The sequence below is a fragment of the Piliocolobus tephrosceles genome, chromosome 2 (assembly GCF_002776525.5).
Source record: "Piliocolobus tephrosceles isolate RC106 chromosome 2, ASM277652v3, whole genome shotgun sequence".
In the NCBI taxonomy this organism is placed as follows: domain Eukaryota; kingdom Metazoa; phylum Chordata; class Mammalia; order Primates; family Cercopithecidae; genus Piliocolobus; species Piliocolobus tephrosceles.
The window spans coordinates 68851457-68873631 of NC_045435.1; the positions used below are offsets into that span (position 1 = coordinate 68851457).

Here is a 22175-nt window from a genome sequence, read left to right on the forward strand (position 1 = left end):
TTTTCTTTTTTTTTTTTTTTTTGAGACGGAGTCTCACTCTGTCCACCAGGCTGGAGTGCAGTGGCCAGATCTCGGCTCACTGCAAGCTCCGCCTCCTGGGTTCACGCCATTCTCCTGCCTCAGCCTCCCTAGTAGCTGGGACTACAGGCGCCCGCCACCGCGCCCGGCTAATTTTTTGTATTTTTGGTAGAGACGGGGTATCACCGTGGTCTCGATCTCCTGACCTTGTGATCCACCCGCCTCGGCCTCTTTTCTTTTCTAATACTGTTTAGGACTGGGGCAAGAGGCAATGTCAAAGAAAAAAAAAAAAAAGAAAAGAAATTTGAGCTTTGGGAGAGATCAGATCTTTAAATAAATAGACACAGTGACATTTAGTACATGTGAATCAATTTGGTAAATACTGAATGAAGAGACGAGTTACTGTTGAGTGGGATTTAGTCATTTTACTTAATTTTCAGCACCTTGAGTAAATAAGCATTGAATTAAATTACTTCATGAGAGTTTTTCTCAAGATGAGAAAAACTTGCTTTACTTGGGACTGCTGACTTGCTGACTTAATATATTGATTTAGCACTTGAGATGTAATCAGAAGAGATGATTTTAGTGAACTCATTTTTGGCCTGGGGTGTACGTTGCAGATGTGCATAGGTTGTTGTCTTTTTCTATTTGTCCTGATCTATGGTTTCAGAGTCTCTGAACTGGTTGCTTGGTCTACCAACTGTTTTGCATGAAATGCTTTTGGCTGGAGGTCAAATAGCGACACGTTTAATTGAAAGCATTTCATTGAGGATACAACTGTTTCTGTGTCTTGATGGTTCATGACTAAAGCTGATCTAATCAAGCCTATGTAGTGCCAATTAACAATGCCCAATTAGGTATTCTCTCTGGCTTTCAGGTTTTGCTGCTAGAAAGCTCAGAGAGGAAGGCATCTCTTTGGGATGACAAGGATATGAAAAATGATAATGGCAGTGGAATGCCAGTTATTTTAAAGAATTTGAAGTGATCACAATTAAAAATTTGAGTAGACAGCAAAAAGTATTTTTTCCAGTTGATTTCTTCCAAAGAAAAATAGGAAATGTCTTCCTGTGTGCCATTTTTTCTTAATTGCTGAAAATTATTATAATGATGATAGCTGTCATATTTTGACTTAAAAAAGTGTGCCAGGCACTTTACTATATTTCATTTATTCTTCACATCATCCTTACACTGTAGACTCCTTTAATATGACTGCTTTACAGAAGGGCATGCTACTTTTACCTTTCTGAACCTCAGTTGTTTCTTCTCTGCAAAGAAAGTGACAGGTGGAGTTGGAGATTGTAGCCAGGTCTGTTTAACTCCGATATCCTTGCTCTTACTACTGTTCTTACAGTATGCTAAATATGCAGTGCATTCATTTTACTTGGTTGCTTTCCTTGTAAGTTTCTGACAATTAATTTGTCTTCTACTCAGCTTGAGGGAAACCAGTTTATTTTAAGACAGGGCTTGACCGATGTTGTGATGGTTCGTATCCAGGGCAGAAATTATTGCCAGAGGGTACACAGGACACCATTCTAAGAAAAAACTGTGTTTGCTTCTGAGAAAAAGGTGGGCTTCAGCTTTCTGCGTGTAAGCAAATATAGGAGACAAGAAGACTAACCAATAAAGACAGTGAAGGAGCCTCAATGGTGTGACATCAGCTGGCCGAATGCCTTCTGTAAAATAATTCTGTAGCTCCCCATTGCCTTCATGATAAAACCTTTCATGGCTCTTTCCATTTGAACCTTTACCTGCTTGCTTGTGAGTAACAGTGATGATGACAGTGACAGTAATAGCTGAAATAACGAAACTTAATGGAGCGCTTGCTTCATTGAGCAGTGGCAGATACCAACAAAATGTTAGTTTTTTGGTTTAGCTATCTCTGTAATGATCCCTTTCATTCTTTACAATATATAAAGGTAATGAATGAACTAACTGGTCGAGGGAATAGTTTTTAATTAATCATGAGTTTTCAGGCTCTGGGATAAAGCATTCATGTGTGTTCATTTAATTTTTAAAACAACCCTCATCATCATTTCACAGTTGAATAAACCGAGTTTCAGAGACATTAAGTAACTTGCCTCATGTCACACAGCTGGGTGAGGGATGAAGGCCAGATTGAAACCTGGGTTTGCAGATTCTAAATCTGGTATACTGAACCAGAATACTCTCACGGCCTTATAGAGGATCGATTGGGTTCTCTGATTTTAAATAAAGATGACTCACAAACAGAGGATGTCAGTATCAGCTGTGGTCTGCAGATGTGTGCTATTTGGTTTATTAAACATATTTGATTTGGAGGCTTTTTTTTTTTTTGGTAGTTGGGGAGGGGAGCTACCCTGTTTGCTAAAGACCCCATTTGTCACTGGGCTACTTCACGCACCCAACTTCGCTGCAAGGGAACATACTTGTGTTAATAACTCTCATCTAAAAAGTCAAGATTAGAGAGTTCTTTCATTCCTGGAGTGTGAAGAGAAACAAAGATTCTACAACCACTTTGCCCCAGGATATTTTGTTACCTTGCCAATAATTTTAAAATACTGCTTGCTTTTAGTTTTAATCCATTGCCTCCTCCCTTGCCCAACCCTATCAATATATAGAACAACTGCTCAGAAAACTGTTGGTTTCCAATAATGCAGTTATTAACTCTGACCTTTGTGTCTTGTCTTTAAACCTTCCCCCACACAATCCAGTCTTCCCTTTGACATCTCTGATGGTTAGCTCCTCTTACTGGCAGACTGGTGCCTCTGCCATATGGGAGTGCCATTGCACAGTAAAATTAATACCTCCTTCCAGGATTTATTTAGCTACTTCTGACACACTCAAAAGAGCAAGGGAACACATGCCTTGCTTTCCCTTGGGAAGGTCAAGTATTAGATGATTAAACTGGTAGGAAGCATTTGAATATCCTCAGTAAACAAGCTTTGTATTAGGCACATTGATTTTTTTTTTTTTTTAAGTTCTTCATTGCATTTATTTTCAAAGTTAGTTTGAGAGAGTTTTTACCAGTTACTTGGAAGTTATGTGCCATTATTGCTTTCCTTGTTGCTTAAAAAACAACAACAAAAAAAAAAGAATTTAAAATCAGCTACCAACTCTGGATTTTTCTTTTTCAGATGCAAAAGAAATTGTTTTAAAAGCCCAGATCTTAGCTGGAGGAAGAGGAAAAGGTGTCTTCAATAGTGGTTTGAAAGGAGGTGTTCATTTAACAAAAGAGTAAGTCTGGAGGTTGTTATTCCTTGTCTTTCGGCCAAGCAGTTATGGAAGATCTTGCTCAGGATTGAAAGGCACACTGAGGATGCTTGTGGCGGGGTAGGAGCGAGCCAAAGCAACTAGAAGAAACTGAAATCATAGGTAGAGGGCTCTGGCAGTAGCCTAGTTTCCCTTCTGCTCCCACAAAATGATTTTTCTTACTAATTGGTGAAAACTTGACAGTCCTTCTCTCCTAGACAATCAATGATTCATCATAAATGTTGGAAATGATACCACTTCCAACTGAAATGCTACTTCCATAATATCACTCCTATTCAAGAACCTGCAGTGACTCCCCATTACCAGTGGCATCTGGGGTGCCTCCCTTCTGACAGTCCAAGCCTTCCTTTATTTGAGCCTGTCTTTTCACCTTCATCTACTGTGTCTCGTAGCACTGAACACTTTCCTCTCCTCCCTGTTCCTGTCACACACCTTTTTACTATTTACTTTTATCTTTACCCTCTTCCTATCCCTCTCATTGTTCAATATCTCCCTAGTTTTCCGCTGCTGGATCTTCAGTCAATTCTTATCTGATTCTGGTATGCATTTTAGCATTATCTCTTTACTATGACTGTAACTTTTTTGGGTGAAGAGGTCACAAAGCATCTTTTGTTTTATTTATTCATTCATGAACTCATTTTTATTTTGCTCTCAGTGAACCTCTAGTACAGTGCTAAACACGCAGCACATAAGCAGAAAGACCCATGGATTTTGTGAGGGTGAAGGTGAACCCTTTGCAGTGTAGACATGAGACTCTGTGTAAGGACTCTGCTTTAAAATGGTTTTCAATAAACATTCATTTTCTGCTTGTTTTCTCTTTCTCTTAGCCCAAATGTTGTGGGACAGTTGGCTAAACAGATGATTGGGTACAATCTAGCGACAAAACAAACTCCAAAAGAAGGTGTGAAAGTTAACAAGGTAATATGGATGCTTTGGGTCATTTTCTATGTATGTGTTAAAAAATAGAAAAGAAAACCATCCTTTAGTTTTTGACAGAATCTAATGAAATACTGCTCTTTGGCAATGTGCCATTTTATTTTTTAAAGCTCATCTAATCTGTTTAGTAAGTGGTATGTCTTTGAAGAAAAATAAAAAGGGCTCTATGATAGTAATATTATTTATTATCATCAGCATTTAGCAAAAGTGGGTGAGGGTGAGTGACCAAGCAATGGCTGTCCCTCTGAGAACACAGATGTATTCTATTTAGTTGAGAAGTGCTTGCTATGACAGCCTTATACTCAATGAGGGACATTCGCTGCTCCCACACAGTGACCCTCAACTCTAGGTGTGTCTGTCAGAATTACCTATTGTGGTTGTTTTTCTAAATGCCCCATTCCTTATTTTGGGATGACTACAATTTTGAGCCATTTTTATTGCTGGGAGTATATTTCATTAGGAAGATCAGCTGAAGCACCCAAGTATGTATAGCATGTGGACACACACCCCTCATCCACACATAGAAAATAAAGCCCACAGGAAAGTGGCCTGCCTCAGTCATGAAATCGTGAGTGGTAGAGCTGAGACCAGAACCTTACTCTCCCTCCTGCCAGTCTACCTTTCACCATCCCTTTTGTGTATCCAGACACTAGAACTAGCTATCTGGGTTGCAGATTCCAGCGCAAAATAAAAAGGCAGGGGACTCGTGTTAAAATTTCAAGACAGCTATTGCTAAACATTAAATCCCTATACAACTACACAGATCACATGTGTCAGCCCTGAAAAGCATCCATGGTTAGAAGGTCGTGTCCTAACAGCAAATTAGGGTCCCGCCTTTTGGGATGACAGCTGTCTGCTCCGTTAACATAGCATCACAGATCAGTGGTCTCTACCAGTGCACCATGCTGCAGGACAGTGCAGTGGTAACATCCTGTTTTTACTTTTCAGGGAGAGTTTTGTGGAAAACTCTTAAGTTGTTGTATTTATCAGTATTTAGTTCCATTTTCTTTTGTTAATTTTTGTGGGTACATAGTAGGTGTATATATTTACAAGGTACATGAGATGTTTTGATACAGGCATCCAATGTGTAATAATCCCATTACAGTCCTTTTCCTTGCTATGTAGCAATCTATGATATGGATGTACCTACCACAGTTTTTTTAACCATCATCTGTTGAAAGACATCTGGGTTGGTTCGTTTTTGGTTATTACAAATAAAGCCACTCTGGACATTCATGAACACATTTTTGGTATAAATATAAATGTTCATTTTGGGGGATAATTGTTGGGCTATATGGAAGTTGTATGATTAGTTTTCTTAAGAAACTAACGAATGTTTTCCAGCATGGCTGTTCCATTTTGCATTGCCATCAGCAATGTGTAAGTGATCAGGGTTCTCCACATTCTAGCCCATATTTGGTGGTGGTGGTATTATTTTAACTATTCTTATGGGTGTGTAGTGATATTTCGTTGTGATTTTAATTTGCATTTCCCTAATGGCTAGAGATGTTGAACATCTTTTCATGTGCTTATTCGCCATCTGTAGATTGTCATTGGTGAATTGTCTGTTCATGGATGCTATAGTCTGAATGTTCCCTCCAAAATGTGTGTTGAAATTTAATCCCCATTGTGGTGGCATTAAGAGGTAGAGCCTTTTGGGAAGTGATTAGTCATGAAGGCTCTGCCCTCATGAATGGATTAGTGCAAGCTTGTCCAACCCACAGGCCACATGCATCCCAGGATGGCTTTGAAAGTGGTCCGAGACAAATCTGTAACCTTTCTTAAACATTATGAGATTTTTTTCAATTTTAGTTTCTTAGCTCAGCTATCGTTAGTGTATTTTATGTGCGGCCCAAGACAATCCTTCTTATTCCGGTGTGGCCCAGGGAAGCCAAAATATTGGACATCCCTGGTAGTGCCTTATGAAAGGGCTGAAGGGAACTAGCTTAGACCTGTTTTGCATTTCCACTTTCTACCATGTGAGGATGAAGCAAGAAAGGCCGTGTCACCAAATGGCAGTGCACTGATCTTGGACTTCCCAGCCTCCAGAACTGCAAAACAATATATATTCGTTTTTTCAACAGGGTCATTTGCAGGGCAAAAGTGTTTGATTTTGATGAAGTTCAGTACATCAATATTTCCTTTATAGATTATACATTTTTAGTATCAGGTCTAAGTCCTCTTTACCTTGCCTTATGTAATAAAAATTTTCTCATATTTTTTTCTAGATGTTTTATAGTTTTCTGTTTTATATTTAGGTTTGTGATCCATTTTGAGCTAACTTTTGAATAAATTGTGAGACTTAGGTCAAGGTTATTTTTTAAGGGGTAAGGGGGATGTGATATTCAATTGCTCCTGCACCATTTTTTGAAAAGGCTTATCTTTTCTCCATTGAATTGCTTTTACATCTTTGTCAAAATTAAGCTAGGCATATTTCTTTGGGTCTGTTTTGGGGTTTTCTATTTTGTTCCATTGATCTTTGTGTCTGTCCCTCCACCAGCAACACAGAATCTTAATTACTATATTTATGTAAGTTCTGAAATTGAGTAGAATAACTCTTCTTTCTTTATTCTTCTTTTCCAAAACAGTTTTACCCATTCTAGTTCCTATGCCTTTTTATGTACAATCTAGAACAATTTTGTCTTTATGAAAAAATCCTGTGGAGATTTTGATAGGAATCTTACTAAACCTGTATATGAATTTGGAGGCAATTGATTTTTTGTTATATTAAGTCTTGCAACCCATGTATATGATATGTCTCTCCTTTTTTTTAGGCCTCCTTTGATTTATTTCATCAGTGTTGTATTGTTTTCAGCATATACGTTTGGTATATGTTTTGTTAGATTTACACATACATTGTTCTCTTTTACAGCAATTACAAATGGCACTGGATTCTTAATTTCAGTGTCCAACATACTCATTGTTAGTTGGTGTTGATTTCTTGTTAAATGCTTGGTGAACTTCCCTAGTGAAACCATGTGAGCCTGGAGATTTCTTTGTCTGTGCCTGTTAATGTTTTTGGGTTGTTGGCTTCTCTAGCACCCAGCACCCTGCCTAAGATTTATGAGGCCAAAGAAAACAGGCGACTCACTACCATGCGCTTCCTTGGACTTCAAGCTCCCTAGCTAGTCTCCCTTCTTCTCTATAACTTTCAGAGTCAGCTTAAGTTTTATGTATATATATGTCCAAGGTTTTTATTTGTACTTAGCAGGAAGAATAGAGAAAAATATGTCTACTCCATTTTCTCAAAAGTAGAAGTCCCCAGATTATAGAAGCTTTTGATTCTAAATTTATTTGAGAAGATATTAAACACATACACACATTTATACACATCAGATATTTGTTTTCTAAGTCTGTGCCAATGCGTTATGTGTTCCTGGGGCTAGTACTAGGGCCCATAAGACAGTGCTACTCATCACGTGGTCCAGGATTCAGTACCAGTAGTGGTTACTGCTCTGTAATGAATTTAAAATTCAAGAATGTACTTTTAATCTTCTCTGTTCATGGGTGTGTTACAAATAGTTTGTACGCTAGCACTCATCTCCTGACCACAATTCAAGTAGCATGATATTTTTAAGAAAACAGATTCAGTGGTAGATAGGTCAAAGAAAGTTAAAAAGCTTTCTATACTGGTGGACTCCACAAAGAGGACGTGTCAACATAGCCTTTGTGTAACTCACAGGTGAAGCTCTTTTGAAATGTATCTAATGGAGTTGCTCAGGGATGAGTGTTTGTGGATTCCATTTAGATTTCTCTACAACACTTCCTAAAATACTCTGTCATCCTCAGTCATTTGGAAGGCATGACGATGTCAACAAACTGGTCTTTGTTGTGTAAAATTTCTTGAATTATCTCTTGATAATTATCATTTTCCTGGTGACATTGTCTTAAAGAGTCATACAGTATTCCTATGAAGCAAGAGCTGTTTCAGACAGCAGCTGGGCTTCACAAATAGAAATTTGGTGGAATACAGAGCACATCTGTCAACATTTTTGAAGATTAAGAATAGGACTCTTGAATGACACTTATCCTAAAAAATTATAATTTTGTGTTGCCTCTAAGAATAACTACTGAAAGTCATTAAGTATTGTTCACTAAACTAACTCTGTATTAGAAAATGAACAGTGTTATGCCAGTAGACCTGAAAGCATATACCAAACACATTCCTCATTTTGTATTTTGTGCCAAATTTCTTAAAACAGCTTTCTCTTCTAGAGAAAGTTTTAGAAGAAATGACTATCTTAATTTCTTAAGATGTTTGTATTAATGTTGATGCTTAGAAAGGTAAACTTTGTTATTTCTATAAATGACAAGTTGTTATTGTATTTTATAAGGAAAGAATAGGGCTAAGTATTTTTGCTTCAAATATTGTCCTACTCCTCAATCAGAAATTCTGAAAGAATTGATGGTTTCAGGCAGCCTGAAGGCTGAGAGAATTAAGTACTGACTGATGGTTTGACCTTCGTTGTTGGTGAGAAAAATCAACTTGAAATCAGAATGATTCTGTGTTAATTCTAACACTGTGTGCTGAGAAATAGTTTTTATATACTTACGAACTTCCATTTCTGATAAATCAATAGGAGGACCTATATGTTTTATTTTTAACTAATGATAAATTCAAAAAAAGTTTGAAAAGGAGGAGTTCTGTATTCATTCCATTATAGCTTTTTAGACCATCATATATTTATCCCATTTCATGTGACCTAAAACTTAAGTATTTTTGTGGTATCTGAGTAGTTAAAATCTAATGCGACTTAATCCTTAATCTGTAACTTTTTTTGTGGAACCCATCACCAAACTACTTGTAAGAAAAGCAGTGTGGCCAGGTGCGGTGGCTAACGCCTGTAATCCAAGCACTTTGGAGGCCCAGGTGGACGGATCACGAGGTCAGGAGATTGAGACCATGGTGAAACCCCGTCTCTACTAAAAATACAGAAAATTAGCTGGGCCTGGTGGCAGGCGCCGGTAGTCCCAGCTACTCGGGAGGCTGAGGCAGGAGAATGGTGTGGACCCGGGAAGCAGAGCTTGCAGTGAACTGAGATCGCGTCACTGCACTCCAGCCTGGGCGACAGAGCAAGACTCTGTCTCAAAAAAAAAAGAAAAGCAGTGTAACTGCTTTCATTGTTTTCACATCTATTACTGATTATTTATGGGATTGTTTTTATATTCTTTAAACACCCAAGACATCTTTCACTGTTCTGTTTAGGTGTGTAAGTTGGAACAACCTCTCTCAAGCACTTGGACAGTACTTATCAAAATTTTAAATATTCACAGTTTAAAACTTAGACATTTCACTTTTAGGGTACTTATCTACAGGGATACTAAAAGTAATGAATAAAGATATGTGTACAAAATACTCACATTTTAGGAAAGTAGCATTTTAGGAAAATTGAAGTTCATGTAAATGTCTATCAGCAGGCCAGGAACCATGGCTCATGCCTGTAATCCCAACACTTTGGGAGGCCGAGGTGAGCGCATTGCTTGAATCCAGGAGTTTGAGACCAGCCTGGGCAACATAGTGAGACCCCATCTCTACAAAAAGTAAAGCAAAAATTAGGTGGGTATGGAGGCACGATTCCTGTAGTTTCAGCTACTCAGGAGGCTGAGGTGAGAGAATCATTTGCATCTGGGAAGTCAAGGCTCCAGTGAGCCATGATTGTGCCATTGCACTCCAGCCTGAGAGCAACACAGCAAGACTATCTCAAAATAATAATAATAATAAAAATAAATAAAAGCAGGAACATGGTTAAATAAATATTGTCATATAAGTACCATGTAATCACAATGAAGAGAGAAGACCTTAGCAAGATATTTAAGTTGTAGTATTAAGATTTTAAAAAAGAGGCTAGGAGTGGTGGCTTATGTCTATAATCCCAGCAGTTTGGGAGGCCAAGGCAGGTAGATCACTTGATGGCCAACATGGTGAATCCCCGTCTCAACTAAAAATACAAAAATTAGCCAAGCATGGTGGCAGGTACCTGTAAGCCGAGCTACTCGGGAGGCTGAGGCATGAGAATCGCTTGAACGTGGGAGGCGGAGGTTGCAGGGAGGCGGAGGTTGTAGTGAGCTGAGATCGTGCCACTGCACTACAGCCTGGGTGATGGAATGAGACTCTGTCTTAAAAAAAAAAAAGAGAGATTTAAAGAAAGAAAGCCATCCTAGTGTGTATGATATGCTTCCTGATGATTCCATTACTGCAACACTTGCAGATACATGGAAAAGGACTAGAATGTTAGCAGTGGTTTTCCCGGTGGGGCCGTAACATGCAGTTCAAGTCCTACAGAGCAAAAGGACACCTGGCTGAGGCAGTGAGTCCCCACTCACTCGTGGAATTGAATGACATTCTTCCATTCCACTTGTCCCTTGCCCAGTCATGGTCCTGGCAAGTGACCACATACTCCCAGAGGAAGGGGTGCTTTTTTCTAGTTATCACAAAGGTTCCTGCTAGGCTCATATCTGTGCTGACTTCTGGGGCCTGAGGGGTTTGTTTGAGGTAGAGCTATGCGGCAGGGGGCTGCTTTCACTTTCTCATTTATATATTTTTGGTATTGTTTCCATTATTTTTGAACAAGTAAATATTCTGTTTGTAAATTAAAAGAAAGTATAAAACAAGATAAAATATAGTAATCAAAGAGACAGAAATATACAAACATATGAAGCATCAGACATACTGTAAAAGAATCTGTCTGTGGCCATGATACTTGGTTTTCCACCAGAGAAATCTGAGAAAAGTCAGTGTAGTAATATATATATGTACTGTTAATATCTCAGATTAAAATAACAGCCACTTCTCTAGAGTATTTCTTAAGTGACACAGTTTCTTGAGGAAGGAAAAAAAGAAGATTGAAGTGGGAAGGTTCCTTGAGGCAAACCAAATACGTGTCACTTGAACAAGTTAACAGGATCAATTAAGGAGGTGACAGTGGGCATTGTGTGCACCATGAGAGCAGAACTCTCAAAGCTCCGCAAACTCACTCACTGGGCTTTAAGAGCCTGAAAATGAAGCCGTTTGATTGGTGTAGCAAGTTTGTATAGATTTCCAAGTAGAAATCAGCTTAATGCTGAATTAATTTGACTTTCCCACTAATGTGGTAGGTGATGGTTGCTGAAGCCTTGGACATTTCCAGAGAAACTTACCTGGCAATTCTGATGGACCGGTCCTGCAATGGCCCCGTGCTGGTGGGCAGCCCTCAGGGGGGCGTCGACATTGAAGAGGTGGCTGCTTCAAACCCAGAGCTCATTTTTAAGGTATGTTTAAATTCCTGGCTACCCGCTATTAATTGATTGTTATTATAGAAGATGTTAAATATTTAATGTGGAGTCTAAGGCCAGGAGCAATAAATCTGTTTCTACAATTTAAGGTATGAAGATGTTGAGCCCTTTTTCTTTCTAGGTATCCAGTTGAAAGTTGGGTGGAATCAAGGTATTTAGTGTTCAAGGACTTTTTATCTTTGCTTTTCCCACCCTTCCTTCTTTCCTTCTTCCTGCCTTTTCTTCCTCTCTGATTCCTTTCCATCCAATCTTCCTCAAGAATTAACCAATGGGAGAGAACTGCTATATTTTCATTTCTCATGGTTAACTCTCTTTCATTTAATATTATATATGATCTAGAAATTCTCTCCTAGGAGATAAATGAGTTCTCTTCTAGTAGATGTACTAGAAACTGCCTTGAGATCTCTCAGTACTGTTGATGTAAACTAGAATCTTTATGAAGTCCAGATTCTGTCAGTTTTTTTCAATCCTTGAAATCTTGACTTACTTATTGATATTAAGATTAGTTTCAAGTCAGAGATGTGAGATCAGATTTAATCAGAGCACAAGTTTCTCGAAGTCTCGAAACCTCATTTTTAAATCAGTAAAATGAACATGGGGTGATTTCTACCCTGTGGAATTATAAGGATTAAATGAGGTGATATGTATTAAGTGCTTCTTAACCTACCTCAGCTATAAGGAGAAAAACATAAGTTTTCAGAACTAAAATTGAAGTTTTTAATCTGGGTTCTTGGGATCAAAATTGCATTGAAATTTTCCACCAGAAACATTCATTATTTCTTTTAGAAAATGATTTTTTGTTTCCCTTTGAAAAGGGGAGATTTTATTTCTTAAATCTCTTTGTCTAAATAATGTACAATAAACACCCACTTAGCATCCTCAACAGGTTCTTGGAAACTTCGACTTGAATGGAAACGATGTATAAGGAAACCAATGTTACCATACATAGGCTAATTGATATAAACAAGAGTTAAGTTTCTATGGCATAATTCTGCTCGCAAAAACATCACGCAACTCCTAAATAAAGACCAACACACTTCTAATGTTACACATTAAAATAAATAGGAGCTATGTATACATTTCAGAAAGATTCATAAAAACAAGTAAGGTAATTATTTATCCAGTTATTCCAGCTCAGGGTCTCTGATGGCTAGAGCACAGGGAGCAAGGAAAGAACCCACCGTGGATGGGACACCATCCCACTGCAGAGCACACTCACACACCACACCCGCACCCGCATCACACCCACACCCACTCAGACTGGGACTGTGTATACAAACCGGTTGACCTAACATGTACAGATTTGGCATGTGGGAGAAAACTGGGGGACCCAGAGAAAACCTACTCAGACAAGAGGGGAATTTGTAGACTCCACACAGACAGTGGCCTTGGCTGGGAATTGATTTGTTTTTTTTCTCAACCTTATAACAAAACGGCCTTGAATGAAGTAATGTTATTTGAAGACCTACTATAATCATACTTCAGTGATTGCTTTTAAAATATTTTCACTAATGTTATATATTTAAGTTAATTACCTTGGAAACTGAATTGAGACTTTACATGCAGACTTACCAATAACACCTAGCTGTTTTCAAAGTTCACATTATTTAAAGCAGGCCATTCCATTTGTTAAGAGGATGCATGAAATAATGTATAATGACAGTGCTCGGTGTCTTTGAGACAATAGCATTTTGTAGAGCTAAGGTATCAGTAATCATTATCATCAATAGAGTGCTTAAATCATAAAGTAATATTTAACCTATGTATGACAGGCTTTAAACTTAACTAATAGTAGGCAGGAAAACCTCACTTTGGAGGTCTTCCAAAAGATGTCATAAAAATTAACTGACTAAATATTCATCAATGCCATCTGTATAGTAATTAAAAGTGAAAACTGGCATCAGAGTTTCTTGTCAGCATGCCACCATGAAGAATTATATAGTTTTTGGAAGAGCTGTTTTATAGATGGTCTGCTAATTAAAACATACCCTACAGGCATCTGCGGTAGCCCTGCTCGGAGATCTCTGGATAGGTGCCACACTTTAATTACTCATTTGCAAATAAATACGAAGCATTTTCTTTTGAGGTTGTAAATCTTCTCAGTTGACTGTCTGAATTTTGTTTATTTGATTTATTTTTACTAGGAGCAAATTGACATTTTTGAAGGAATAAAGGACAGCCAAGCTCAGCGGATGGCAGAAAATCTAGGCTTCGTTGGGCCTTTGAAAAGCCAGGTATATAAGCCATTGGGGGATGGTGTGTCTGACTTGTTTCAGAAAACATTTGGGAACTTGCTTAATTGCCTCTAGTGTTTGTGATTACCAGGAAACAGGATTATTTATTGTTTTCTGATTTTTTCTTCCAGCTGTTTATGATGAAGAGAAATATTTCCCTGATGTTTTAAAAGAGGATGTTTATGATGTGTCTTTGAATGTATTTTGGTATGTGTGTGCATGTGTATTGCATGTGGACACATACACTTTATGATGGATGGTAATCTGTATTTTTTCTGTAGCACTGCTGGTACTTAGCCACCTGGCAGATAGGTGTGTGATTCAGCTCATTCAAACTTTAGTTTCATCTTCTATAAAATGGGAATGATGACAACTCATGAGAGGCTTATTGTGGGGATTCAGTAGAATAATGTGTGAAAGTCCTTATTATAGTGCTCCATAAAGGTCCGTTCTTATTGGTATTAATATTAATAATACATGTTATTTAGCTAATTGCTATTCTTTCATAGCTAATGGGCATTTGAAATGAATATTGATGGCATAAAGTTGATATTTTATTGAGAACAGCTTAAAATATGCCAGTTTTGTAGTAATATCCCTTGGCTTCAAAGACGAAAACATTGGCCTTAGAGCTATTGAGCGACAGAATCTGTCTTAGCATCGTGCCCTGCTCTGCCTTTGGTCCAGCCCATGGCACCTGATTATGTGTCCAGCAGGGCAAGCTTCCTAGTCCCACAGCTAAATCAGATAAACTTACTTTTTCCTTCCTCTGTTACTCAGAGAGGCCACCTTAATGGCCCTAGATTGTGTGCATGTGTGCGTGTGTGTATGTTCTCTGGCCTGGGACTTTATGGAGAGGTTACAGAGTATGCCCTTTGGTTAGGCAGTACTATTCCCATAAGACAGTAGATGATGCACTCTTTTCTTTCTGTCTTGTCTTTTTCTTTCGATTGACTCTCTCTGGAAGTTTAGTGACAACAGTAGGCAAGTCAAAGAGGGGTAAAGCAGAATAAAGTTTTAAAAAATATATATATGCTTTAATGAAGAGAAACTACTTACTTGAAAATGAATAAAGGCTCACTTTGAAAGCAAAAGATTGAAGATGGTAGAATGGGACAGGGTCATCTGGAACTAAACCTCAGGATGAGAGAGAAAGGGCCAGGATTCAATGGACAGTTAGAGGAACTAATTGCCATTTCTGAGACTAGCAAAGAGATGCCAGGAAAGTGATCTGTTGAAAGGAAGATACTGGAAGATTCCTGAATATGTGCTACAGTGGTTGGTTTCATCTCCTGCAAATGAGGATACCAGCTACATTAGCCATTCATTTGATGTTTATTAAGGGGCTTCTCCTGTGGCAGTGGTGGTCACCAAGAGCCCGTTTTCCATACAGCCACTGTGGTCTAGCTGCACTGTCCAGCAGTCAGCTCCAGAATGTGTGCAGTTACCCTGTCTGCCTCCTCCATATCACTTTGGACATCTCTGTTTCTCTTATTTATTTGCAGTCACCTTTGCTAGATCCTAATCTTTACCACGGCAGGGACTTTGTCCATCCTACTCAATGCTGTGTTGCCAGCAGCTGGCAAAGTGCTTGGCATCTATTTTTATTGCCCAAGAAACATTTGTCATGTGCCTGACTAGGTGAAACAACACATCTAGTTGTCCACTTTGAAGAGGTTCCTAGAGACTCAGCAATAGGTGGCTTTTCATGACAGAAAAATAAATCTGGAATGGGCAAAATCTACTGACCACATATTTAAAAGCTCAGGAGGTGAACATAATAGAGAGTTCTAGAGAAGTTAATAACAGTATAATGTACACACAAGATACTCCTGCCTCACTACATATTATAAGAGAAAATTGAGTTATTTACAGCTCTTAAATAGCTTACTCTTGTTTTCCTAGTACCTGAAGCACTCTAGGTTTTAAATGAGTTACCTACAGAAGGAAGATGAAAATGTGAGTACTCAGGGGTCAGTAAGTGGCCATATTGTCAGTATACCTTTGAATTAAATTATCGAGGAAAGGAAATAAAATGTTTTAATTTGTTTTTTTCTTTTTTCACTACTAACTCCATGAAAGTCTTTAAATCTTCACTTTCTCAGCAGCTTGGAGTGAGCACTGATTGGGTGCTGCTCAGGCTGTTGTGCCCTGGGGAACAGAGACAATGAAAAATAACCATTGTTCCTCAGGGGCTCACAGACCAGTAGACATCTGCCTGCTGGCTGAGAGGATACAGGAAGAGGGATGGATAAAGGAATGTGAAGGAGAGAGCAGGGGCAGAGGGAAGAGAGGTTGACTTCAGCTGTAGACATGTTGAAAGTTGTTCATCTAGGGACATGTAAGTGTATTTCTACAGTAGAAGGGATATATGGCTTGGGAGCTCAGGGAAAGCTGTGCACTGGAGTTGTAGGCTTGGGAATCTCTGCTTTATGGGGCTTGCTGAAGCTGTGGGGTTAGTGAAATGCAATGAGCAGATGGGACAGTGTAGAAGGGAAAATATTTAAACAATCATCAATGATCTTTTCCTAAAAAATTGTATCTTAGAGGCCCCTTAGGTTCAGTGTGACTTTGAAAGTTACTTAATTTTCATCTAGGATGTGGTTTAGGCATTTGGAGGTACCTCATTCATGGCTGAATATCATGTAAGATGATAGTCTTATAAAATTATTATCGTTCCTGTGACTCATGCCTGTTGTCTCTAAAATGTGATTACTATTAGACATAACAAAAATAAAGATGATATTTTACTTTACATAAAATTACCAAGTATTTGTTCCCAACTAAAGTCTATTTCTGTGAGAATTCATTGAAAAACGTTAAGACATAGAAAAGCTTAACATAGTAGTTCCCCCTTATCTGTGGAGGATACATTCCAAGACCTCCAGTGGATGCCTGAAGCTTACCTGCTACCAAACCCTATATATACTCTTTTTTTCTGGATATCTATACTTAGGATAAAGTTTAACTTATAAATTAGGTACAGTAAGATATTAACAACAATAGTAACATAGAACAATAGCAATATACTGTAATAAAAGTGATGCAAATATGGTCTCTTTCTCAAAATATCTCATTGTACTGTACTCACCCTTCTTGCGATGATGTGAGATGATACAATATCTACATGGTAAGACCTGGGGTTAGTGATGGGAGCATTACGATGTAGCATTGGGCTACTCATGCCTTTCTGGCAGTAATTCAGGAGGGAAATCTACTTTGGATGATCGTGGATCATCAAGCCATGGGTGTCAATGGCTGGATGTCAGGAACAGATAATGTCAGTGGTCGGGGATCCTGGATAGTTGAAGGTTTTTCACGATAACATTTTAGAATAACATCATCGCCGGGCGCGGTGGCTCAAGCCTGTAATCCCAGCACTTTGGGAGGCCGAGACGGGCGGATCACGAGGTCAGGAGTTCGAGACTATCCTGGCTAACACGGTGAAACCCCGTCTCTACTAAAAAATACAAAAAACTAACCGGGCGAGGTGGCGGGTGCCTGTAGTCCCAGCTACTCGGGAGGCTGAGGCAGGAGAATGGCGTGAACCTGGGAGGCGGAGCTTGCAGTGAGCTGAGATCCGGCCACTGCACTCCAGCCCGGGCAACAGAGCGAGACTCCGTCTCAAAAAAAAAAAAAAAAAAAAGAAGAACACCATAATTAGAAGTTTGTCTCTTTCTTTTTAATTCATCAAAGTGTGGCTGTAGAGGTTGTAATCTGTCAGTAACTTTAGTGCTGTGTTCCATCCAAGGATCTTAGTCCATAATTTTGTCCTTCTCATTTAATAAATTGGACCCACAGTAGATCATGGGTAACTAAAACCACAGAAAGGGAAACTGAGGATAAAGGGGGTCTATCATATGACTGAAACTTACAGGTTTGTCAAATGTGTCTTAATTATCATCTATACTGTTAGTTTCTGAAAACATGAGTGCCATGAATTGTCAACATGTGCCTCTAGGATTTAGGCTGATGAAAGATTGGATGCTCCAAGTCAGTGTAAGATCACTAACACCTCTTAAAGTGGTTTGTACTTCTGGCTAGATTTGAGAGCCATATATGAATATTGATGATAATTTCTGGAATGCAGGAAAGATATTTAAAATTCTTAACCTGTTGAGACTTTGTTTTGATTAATAGACAATTTATTTCAGCAAGAATACACATAGTCATCATTGCCAGACTTAATATGAGATGTTAAATGTTCGATCCAATTCTCCTTCCTGGATAATTTTTTCTTTGGTATCCCTGTCAGTTTTGAAAACATAATACGAGAAGAAGAGGTGCCTAATTCCACACAAAGCTCCCAAGAGTGAGTTTTTAGGGGTGAAATTAGGATAGACATTTGCTGATCTTGCATAATTCCAACAAATCAAGGCAGGATCTTCAATGAGCTGTCAGTGGTTAGGGTCGTTATACTGAAGCAAGTACTCTCCCGTTTCAGCTGGGCTCTTATGGCCAACCGCTTGGCTTGCGCCCGCTGGGTTTCCAGGGATATGTTGTATTCTGCTGGGTGGAGGGTCGAGGGTGGAGTGGCCAGGCACGATGGAGTAGACTTTGGGAACGATTATCTTGGTGATGCACTGCACAACTGTGTCTGTGCGGTTCTGGGGCCCTTCCTCATTATGCTCCTGTTAAGACATTTTTAAAGATTTTTATAAACTTGTCAGGTTTTCATGTACATATATTTGATTTTACAGATTTTAATTTTTAAAAATTGCTTAACAGACAAAATAACAGTTGGTGGCAAAAGTGCAGAAAACCTTTGTACACAGTGGTTATGAGCTGAGAAAGTAGATGGCAATAATAAGCGACTGACTGCAAGTTGACCAGGAGAATATTCTCTTTGACCTGTGCTTATTTTAAACATTTGAACCCATGTAGAAAGCAGAAAAGCTAATTTCAACTTGCCACATGCCATGCCATTCCCTGTCACACCTGGTCACACTTACACATTCTGTCTGCCTAGCCCTTATAACCATTTAGTGTATAGCCTCTGGAATAAGATATCTTACAGGGGTTTGTCATTGTGAGAGCTACAAGGGAGAACCAGCTTGGTTTGGAGATATCTCCAAGATCAAATTATGTTTTAGTCTTGCTCAAAAAATTACAGTGTGGCTTTGCACAACAGTAAAAATTAAAACAGAAAATATCCCCAAAATGCTGTGCTGATGTATAATTACAATGGGATTAATGTGCGGAAAACGCAGGCTTGTACTAAACAAAGTTGGTGTAGGCTTAAGAAGTTCTGAAACAGTTTAAGTGTATATCTGTGGATGAATTCATAAACAAAATGTAGTATATACTATAATGGAACCTTATTGAACCTTGTAAAAGAAGATTCTGACACATGCTGTAGTATGGATGGGGCTTGAGGATATTGTGTTAAGTGAAATAAGCCAGTCACAAAAAGACAAACACTGGATGATTACACAGGTATCTAGTGTATGTATATATGCATATCCTTTATTTTATGTATGTATGTATCTAGATAGCTCTAATATCTGTATGTCTGCTATCTATAGATATCTATACATATATATGCAGATATATATGGAGATATATATATGTGTGTATATATAGAGAGAGGAGTGTGTGTGTGTGTGTGTGTGTGTGTGTGTGTGTGTGTGTGTGTATGGGGAGATAGAGAGCGAGACAGAGAGAGAGACGCTATCTAAAATAGTCAAATTTATAGACACAAAGTAGAATGATGTTGCCAGAGGCTGCGGTAAGAGGAGAACAGTAAGAGGAGAACGGGAGTTTGTTTAGCGATACAGTGAGGGAAGATTAAGAAGTTCTAGAGATTGCACAACAATGTGAATATACCAACTTGACCCTGCAGAACTTAAAAATGGTTAAGTGTAGACACTTAAAAATGGTTAAGATATGGTGAATTTTATGTTTTGTATATTTTATCACAGTTTTTAAAAAAGTTTTGAAGTAGCTGGATTAGATTATACATATATATATATATATATATATGTACCCAGAAGTTATTTCTATTATGTAGTCCCCCTTAGAATTGAATTAATCTTTAATTCAACCAATATTTATCAAGTATTGACTCTGCAGAGGTTGTATGATGACAGTGGATGCCAAAGTGCCCAGGATATATAAGATGCCTGCCCCATGCAACTCACATTGCAAGCTCACATTGATGACCTAGAAAACCCCCTAAAATACAAAAAAATATTCAGCGGTGAAGTATTTACTAGCTTCACACTTTAACTCAAATTTTATTTGGATTTTAAAAAAAATGGAAACATTAAATAAAGAAATTATAAAGAATACTAGAAAAAATAATGGGAGAATTTTAAAAAATATTCTCAGAATGGGACTAGCCTTTTAAAAGTCTGACACAAAGCCAGAAGCCATATAAGAGTGACATTATTGTGAAATTTCCATGTGGCAAAACTAACAAAAGCATGTTCAAAAGGTAAATATTAAAGGGGCTGAGAGGCAGGAGGATTACTTGAGACCAGGAATTCAAGAGTAGCCTGGGTAACATAGCGAGACCCCCATCTCTAGAACAAATTAAACTAAAAAAAATTAGCTGAGCCTAGTGGCATGTGCCTGTAGTCCAGCTATTTGAAAGGCTGAGGTGGGAGGATCATCTGAGCCCAGGAGTTCAAGGCTGCAGTGAGCCATGATTGTGCCAGTACACTCCAGTCTGGGTGACAAAGCAAGACTCTGTTGTACACACACACACACACACACACACACACACTCTTCCTATAAATTAATAAGAAAGAGATCAAAATCTCAAAATTCACAGAAAAAAATAAGATATCTCGTAAACTCAGAATAATGTACAAACTCATTCATAATAAAATAAATTAAAATTAAAACTATACGTGAGTGTACTCATCTGTTCTGACGCTGATAATAAAGACATCACTGAGACTGGGTAATTTAAGAAGGAAAGAGGATTAATTTACTCATAGTTCCACATGGCTGGGGAAGCCTCACAATCATGGTGGAAGACGAAGAAATAGGGAAGGGACTTCTTGGATGGTGCAGGCAAGAGAGCTTGTGCAGGGGAAAATCCCTTTATAAAACCACCAGATCTTGTGAGACTTATTCACTATCATGAGAACAGCATGGGAAAATCCTGTCCCCATGATTCAATTACCTCCCACTGGGTCCCTCTTGCAACACAATTCAAGGTAAGATTTGGGTGGGGACACAGAGCCCAACCATATCAGTGAGATACCCTTTTTCACCTAACCCACTGGCAAAGATACAAATGGCTAATGATTGTGAATTGGAAAATAGTGTCTTTGATAATTTTCACTTTTTAGGAGTGGAAATCAGGGACGACTTCTATCAAGAACAATTTAGGCCGGGCATGGTAGCTTACGCCTGTAATCCCAGCACTTTGGGAGGCCAAGGCGGGTGGATCACGAGGTCAGGAGATTGAGACCATCCTGGCCAACATGGTGAAAACCCGTCTCTACTAAATTACAAAAAACTAGCCGGGCTTGGTGGCACGCCTCTAGTCCGAGCTACTCGGGAAGCTGAGGCAGGGGAATCGCTCGAACCCGGGAGGTGCAGGTTGCAGTGAGCCCAGATGGCGCCACTGCACTCCAGCCTGGCAACAGAGCAAGACTCCATCTCAAAAAAAAAAAAAAAAAAAAAAATTTAGCAGGATCTTTCGATGTTTAAAATGGCTATACTCCTTTTTGCTTCACTCTGGGTAATTTATCCTACAAATGTTTAATCAAGTATATGTTAAATATCCAGAGATAAGTAAGGCAGTGCTGTAATGTCATCCTATTAGAAACAATGCAAATGGTCATTATTTAAGTGAAAGGTTAAAGGAATTATAGCACATCAATACAGTAAGATATTATTTAGTCAATTAACAGGATACGATTGATCTACCTGTGTTGCTGATGAAGTGTCTCTAAAAATCTGTTAAGTAAAGAAATGAGGCATAGGAACAAGTTTGCTTTTTTAAGACAGATGAAGGAAGAATGCATACTGTCTTAGGCAAAGAATCTCTCTCAGATGAAGGACACATTTATGAGTGTGCTGCCACTGGGGGCCTGTGTGGTTGAATGGTACAATCAGGGAAAACCCTTACGTTCTTTGGGAATTTTGTGTCATATACATGTGTTATCTACCCATACAAATATTTAATATTAAAAATATGTAGTCATACTCATTATGAATTAAATCTGGAGTTCTTCAGTCAAATCTGGAACCATCTGCAATATTTACACCAGGGGGGATTTACTTTAGGGATGTGTTCATAGGTGCTGCAAGAGCTGAGTAGTTTAAAAGTGGACGGGGCCGGGCGTGGTGGCTCACGCCTGTAATTCCAGCTCTTTGGGAGGCCGAGGCGGGTGGATCACGAGGTCAGGAGATCGAGACCATCCTGGCTATCACGGTGGAACCCTGTCTGTACTAAAAATAGAAAAAAATTAGCCTGGCATGGTGGCGGGTGCCTTCAGTCCCAGCTAC

At 38.7% G+C, this 22175-nt stretch overlaps 1 protein-coding gene and 1 pseudogene across 2 annotated transcripts in view; one reads left to right on the top strand and one right to left on the bottom strand.

Moving 5' to 3' along the window:
• Nucleotides 1-22175, top strand: part of SUCLG2 (succinate-CoA ligase GDP-forming subunit beta) — a 281206-nt gene that overhangs the window by 139411 nt on the left and 119620 nt on the right. For both annotated transcript variants that reach the window (XM_023200260.2, XM_023200263.2), the window contains exons 3-6: nt 3132-3231; nt 4095-4185; nt 11299-11451; nt 13620-13709. In XM_023200260.2, coding sequence (XP_023056028.1) covers nt 3132-3231; nt 4095-4185; nt 11299-11451; nt 13620-13709 — 434 coding nt within the window. The remainder of the gene's footprint in view (nt 1-3131; nt 3232-4094; nt 4186-11298; nt 11452-13619; nt 13710-22175) is intronic.
• On the bottom strand, nt 17894-18270 carry LOC111533511 (annotated as a pseudogene).